The 6564-nt window shown below is 40.9% G+C and overlaps 1 protein-coding gene across 2 annotated transcripts in view; it reads right to left on the bottom strand.

Annotated features, from left to right (window-relative positions):
* Positions 1-4708, bottom strand: part of TEX11 (testis expressed 11) — a 307210-nt gene extending 302502 nt beyond the window's left edge. Inside the window, exons 1-2 of one of the 2 annotated variants that reach the window (XM_081808717.1) lie at positions 4318-4708; positions 3583-3640 (exon numbers count right to left, since the gene is read on the bottom strand). In XM_081808717.1, the coding sequence (XP_081664843.1) occupies positions 3583-3619 (37 nt within the window). In that variant the 5' untranslated portion in view covers positions 3620-3640; positions 4318-4708. The remainder of the gene's footprint in view (positions 1-3582; positions 3641-4317) is intronic. The other variant, XM_081808718.1, reaches the window with a different exon arrangement.
* Between the last annotated feature and the right edge of the window lie 1856 nt (positions 4709-6564).

Here is a 6564-nt window from a genome sequence, read left to right as displayed (position 1 = left end):
GAAAGGGAGAGGGAGTACAAATTATTAAAACCGCTCAACAGCAATGTGGCAATATTTATAAAGTTAAAGATGCTCATAGCTTTTGACCCAGAAGCTCCACTCCTAAATGTATTCCCTAGAACAGCACTGCCATTATATAGGGTAGCTACTAGCCCCATGTGACTACTGAGAACTTGGAATGAGGCAAGTCAAAAATGAGGTATGTTTTTAAGTATAAAATACATACCTGACTTCAAAGACTTTGTACAAAAAAAAGAACATAAAATATCTTGCTAATAATTTTTATATTGATCATATGATGAAATGATAACATTTTAGATATATTGAGCTATATAATTTGTATTGGTTTTTTAGTTTATTTATTTATTTACGTAATCTCTACACCCTACATGGGGCTCAAACTCACAACCCCAAGATCAAGAGCCGCATGCTCTTCTGACTGAGCCAGACAGGTGCCCCTATAATTTGTATTGTTAAAATTTACTCTATTCAGCCTTTTTTTAACGTGGCTACTAAAAAATATAAAATTGTGTTTGCACTGTTTCAATCAGACAGCACTGTACTAGAGCCTCACCCACAAGTGCTCAAGAAGTAAATAAATTTAGTGGGTCATAACCAACATTTTTTAATGAAAAAGCACAGAATAGAAAATATCATAGTGTTGGAGAGGAGGGGAGTGGGGGATGGGGTAACTGGGTGACGGACATTGGGGAGGCCCTGTGTTAATAATGAGCACTGGGTATTATGTAAGACTGATGAATCACAGACCTGTACCCCTGAAACAAATAATACATTATATGTTAATTAATTGAATTTAAATTAAAAAATGTCATAGTGTACTGCATGTAGGAAGGGTTATTTCATTAAACTTTTGATACACTGTGTAGATGTGATGTAAAATATATCTCCTTGCCATGGGTGGTGGCCAAAAATGTTTGAAAACTCCTGCTAGGGGCACCTGGCTGGCTAGGTCTATAGAGCATATGACTCTTGATGTTGGGTCATGAGTTTGAGTCCCACATCGGGCATAGAGATTACTTTAAAAAAAAAAAAAAAAAACAAGAAAAAGGAGTAAGAAAACTCCTCCTAAACTCTCTGCAACACAATGTCCACTGTAGTGCTGTCGTCTGTAATAGCAAATATTTGAAAACAACTCATACAGCCAACAAAGGAGATTAGATAAATAAATTGTGGTATACTTATATTCAAAGTAAAGACTTTATTTATTTGAGAAAGAGAGAGAGAGAGCACAAGCAGGGGGAGCTGCAGAGGGAGAGGGAGAACAGGCTTCCCGCTGAGCAGGAAGCCCAAGGTGGGGCTCGATCCCAGAACCCCGGGACCATGACCTGAGCTGAAGGCAGACACTTAACCAACTGAGCCACCCAGGCATCCCCCCTTTTTAAAGGATTTGGTTTATTTATTTTAAGAGAGAAAGAGAGAGATTTTTTTTTAAGATTTTATTTGAGAGAGACAGACATATTCAAAGTAATAGTACTAATCAGCCGTGGAAACAAATGAACTAGAACTAAAATATCCATATGGGTAAATATGGAAAACACAATACTGAGCAAAAAAAGACAAGGTGCAGAAAAAAAATCATACAAAATGATACAAATTTATGTAAAATTTTAAAAGATGAAAAACTGGCACATGTAATCTTTTAGTTCTCTGAAACAATGACCTATCTGAAGCATATGGCAAACTGTTAAGATTCAACAAAAGTTAGTGGTAGGTAAACAGATAATATATCATTATCTTACTCCCTATACTTTTCTGTGTGCTTCAAATATTTACGTAAATACAAGATCTCAAATACCATGCACAATTGACCCTTGAACAACACGGGGGGTTAGGGGCACTGACCCCTGCACATTTGAAAATCCACCTATGAATTTGACTCTCCAAACATTTAACTACTAATAGCCTACGGTTGACCAGAAGACTTACCAATAACAGTCAATTAACACATATTTTGCATGTTATGTGTATTATATACTGTATTCTTATAATAAAGTAAGCTAGTGAAAATAAAATGTCAAGAAAATCATAAGGAGAAATATTTACAATATCACACTGTAAAAAATCTGCATGTAAGTGGACCTGAGCAGTTCAAACCCGTGTTTTTTGAGGGTCAACTGTACTTAAAAGTCATAATGCCTATTCCATGTTTATATCCTTTAAGATACTATATCCTTTGGGTGCCTGGCTGGCTTAGTCAGTGGAGCATGCAATTCTTGAACTCAGGGTTGTGGGTTTGAGCCCTACGATGGATACAGAGATTACTTAAAAAATAAAATTAAAATAAAATAATAATATAAATATAAAGAAATAAATAAGAAAGATACTATATCCTAAATTAAAACTTAAGGCTTTGGGGGTGCCTAGCCGGCTCAGTCAGTAGATCATATGACTTGATCCTGGGGTTTTGAATTCAAGCCCCAAGTTTGGGAGAGAGTTTACTTAAAAAATAAAAATCAGGGTGCCTGGGTGGCTCAGTCGGTTAAGTGTCTGCCTTCAGCTCAGGTCATGATCCCAGAGTCCTGGGATCGAGTCCCACATCGGGCTCCCTGCTCAGCGGAGAGACTGCTTCTCCCTCTCCCTGCTGCTCCCCCTGCTTGTGCGCTCTCTCTCTCTGTCAAATAAATAAATAAAATCTTTAAAATAAATAAATAAAAATAAAAATAAAAAATAAAGTTTTTTAGGGCGCCTGGGTGGCTCAGTTGGTTAAGTGTCTGCCTTTGGCTCAGGTCATGATCCTGGAGTCCCGGGATCGAGTCCCGCATCGGGCTCCCTGCTCGGCAGGGAGTCTGCTTCTCCTCTGCCCCTCCCCCCTCTCATGTGCTTTCTCTCATTCTCTCAAATAAATAAATAAAATCTTTAAAAATAAATAAATAAAGTTTTTTAAAAAAACTTCAGGCTTAAAAAAAAAACTTAGGTTGTAATTTTTAAATGACAAGCATTAACAAAACATTGACCTAATAGATTTGCAGCCACCCTGCTTACAACACATTTCATTATTATATGAATGTGAATGTAACTGCATTACAGGTCTAATCATGTCCCCAGAAAAAAAGAAATACCATAAACTCTTCCATGTCTGGCATGGTTGAGGAATCTGGTGTTCTGGTCAATTAAATTGCTTTTGTTAATTAAGATTTCCCATAAATACCATACATGGATTACCAGTTCTTAAAATAATTAAGATACAATAAAATGCACTTAAATCTAAAACTACACAGGATATAATTTATTTCTCACTGATAATTATGGCAAGGCACTTCGGGATCTTGCAGTAATTTTTTTAATGTACTTTTTTTTAAGTAGTTGATCCCTAATTCAGATTAAACCAGTGTTATTTTGCATGCCATAAGAATCCTCAGAAAACAAGAGATGAATTGTGAATTCTGTTTCCTTTACTAGCTTCTAAAAGGGTTCCAGTGTCTTAAACATCTATGTTGTTTTTCTGGTATATAAATGAGAAAATTTGGACCAAAGAGATAAAATTCAGAAACAAAATACATTTAGATCTTAGATAAGGCAACAAACAACCTGACATTTTTATTACCATGTGAAGCTATATACCTTTAAAATCCATGGAACGAAAATCAGTATTGTCCATTTTGAAATCTCTGGTTCAGGCCTATGAAATAAGAAAATATTTTAATATTCTGTCCTTTATCCTCCAGTCTCTCAATAAAATTTCTTTACAAATTTTCCAGTTCCTTGTTATCCGAAGGGGAAAAAATGCTTTAGAAGTTTTAAAACTCAGAAAAAGCAGTTAATGAGGGGCAGGGCCTGGCTGTCGCATGCCAAGAACCAGGCCTGGAGTAAATTTCCACGCGGTCTTTTCTTACCATAATCTGCCCCACAACAGGGAAACAAGGGCTCGAGGTACCCCGTGATTGGTCTGGCTGGTACTCGATGCCTCCTCCTAATTGGCTCAAAATCTCCCCACGTCACCGCCCATACGTTCAAAATATCCAATCACTCGCTGTCGTTTTTCCCACTCTCACAGATCCGCTAGCGCCTTCAGCTCCCCATCCCCCACAATCATCAACGGTCCGGCTTCAACGGAATTTTGGTCGTTCACATCCAAACTTCTATCTCCCGCTTTCGGTGGCCACACACCGCTCCCCATCCTTCATCCAAGTCAAAAAAAACCCCTCTGCTTTCGCCCATTTTCCTTCACCTGAGAGTCAGCTACCGCAGCTCTGTAGTTCAAAACCTTTGCCTCGCGGACTCCCTAAAAAGTATTAAACTAATGGCCACATCTTCTCGCTAGGCATAAACCACTCAACTAACCTGTGGCTGACCCACCTTTGGCCCGTCCTACCTCCGCCGAGGCAGGATCACGAACCTCCGCGGACACCGCGATCGCCGCGGTTCCCTCTCCACGAACTCCGTCTACGGTGCCCGTCGACGCTCAGAAGGCACCTCCCCCCGTTGTGACGTCACCAACGGCCACGCCCAATTGGCCTTTACCCTCTCCCCGAACGTAAGCGTCGTCGGGGCACGGGGCACACGGGGACGCGGGGACGCGGGAACGCGGGGTTGCGGAGCGCCGTCTAGGCCTTAAGTCCTGGGGTTGCAGCTTAGAAGTCCGGGGTTAGAATCACAGAGAATAAGGAAATACGGTGCAATACTGAAAGCATACTACAGTTATTGAGAGGGGTGCAGATGGCCAGGGTTACAGGCAAGCAGAGAACAGGCCTGGGGGGTGGGGGGAGAAAAGGGAGAGAATGAAGGAGCGGAAAGAGAGAGAGAGGGAGGGAGCGGAAATAGAGAGATGGAGAAAAGAGGGAGGAATGGGGGTAAAAACGGAGGAAGGAAGGAAGGAAAATATATATACAATATTGCCCACTGGTTATTCAAGAGAGGCAAAGGTCAGAAATATCAGAAGTTGAGGGGCGCCTGGGTGGCTCAGTCATTAAGCTTCTGCCTTCGGCTCAGGTCATGATCCTGGAATCCTGGGATCGAGCCCCGCTGTGCGGGGAGCCCGCTTCTCCCTCTGCCTCTGCCTCTCCCCCTGCTTGTGTTCCTTCTCTCGCTTTGTCTGTCAAATAAATAAATAAAATCTTAAAAAGAAGTTGAGGGGAATGGAAAACCCTGTAGTTCCAAGACACGTTTCTGCTGCCCAGCCCTTGTCAAATCTGAAGGAAACTATCTAATGACTCCCCTGCAGGTTCGCAGTAAGGGCGGCAGTCCCATCCATCTCCAGACAAATGGTGTTAGGGATGGCGGTGGAATATATATGTAAACATGTTTGGTACCAGCTAAATCTACGGGTGATGCTTGCAACCAAAGCGTTGGCCTTTGACTGAAATCTCTATTCAGAGACAGCAGTGTTAAGGCATGATGACTCCAAATTTGGAGGGAAAACCCCAAATCAAAACATTAACAAGCCTCGCACCTCTTCCCTCACATAGCCCTCTTTTAAGTCTTGTGCACCACAGTCAAGCCAGATGTGAAGCTGGCTAGCAAGATAAAAGAGATTGTGGCTTCAATTCTGGGAACATTAAGAGAGTTTCCTCCTGACCCTGACAGCCTCAGAGTCAGTCATTACCTATCATGGAAAAGATGGGGTTTCTAAAAATAATTTCTTTTCCCTCTTCAAAATTTTCTGCATCTAGATCACATAGTACAGTGAAGAAAAAAGGCAAAACAGGGTAAGTACTGCTATTAACGCCTCTTCTTTTGCATCCTGCAATTTGGTATTCATTTTACAATCCTAGATTGCTAAATTAGGGAAAGAAGTTGGTGGAAAAGAGTGGTAGAATATCTCATAGTTGACTAAATCCTCATGAACCATATACTATGTGCTAGCTACTTATAATCTCATTGTCTCTAGTTTGTCATCTATAAAATGGAACTAAAAGTAGTTCTAAGCTTCCGGTTCAATAGAATAGTAGTATATGTAAAGCATCTAGAATGCTAGCTGGCATGTAATAGGTAACAAATGTTAGTTTCCATTATTCCCCATTTCCTCGTTGGCAAACCAAGGGCTCCCAACTTCCATCATCCCGCCCAGGCCCCTGGCTCTACCTTAACTTCTTTGTTCTTAAATGAACAGGGAACAGGGCGAAAATTAGACCTTGGATCTCTAGCCCAGGGTGGTCCTTTCCCATACATCGTAGAAATCTTAGTGATTAATAATGTCTCTAACAGGGGTGCCTGGCTAGCTCAGTCACTAGAGTATGTGATTCTCCATCTTGGGGTTGTGAGCTCAAGCCCTGAGTTAGGTGTACAGATTACTTTAAAAAAATGTCTGTCGGGCGCCTGGGTGGCTCAGTTGGTTGAGTGACTGCCTTCGGCTCAGGTCATGATCCTGGAGGCCCTCTGGGATAGAGTCCCACATCGGGCTCCCTGCTCAGCAGGGAGTCTGCTTCTCCTTCTGGCCCTCCCCCTTCTCACACTCTCCCTCTCTCTCAAATAAATAAACAAAATTTAAATAAATAAATGAATAAAATCTTTAAAAAATATATCTGTAGTAGGATGGCTATGATATTATCCAAGATTATATAAGGCAAACAAGAATCAAATGACTCCATTGATTAATACTGACTA

This window comes from Leptonychotes weddellii, chromosome X (assembly GCF_054177405.1).
Source record: "Leptonychotes weddellii isolate Sample4059 chromosome X, ASM5417740v2, whole genome shotgun sequence".
Lineage (NCBI taxonomy): Eukaryota > Metazoa > Chordata > Mammalia > Carnivora > Phocidae > Leptonychotes > Leptonychotes weddellii.
The sequence above is the reverse complement of the archived record's forward strand: the minus strand, read 5'-3'. Positions and strand labels throughout refer to the sequence as shown.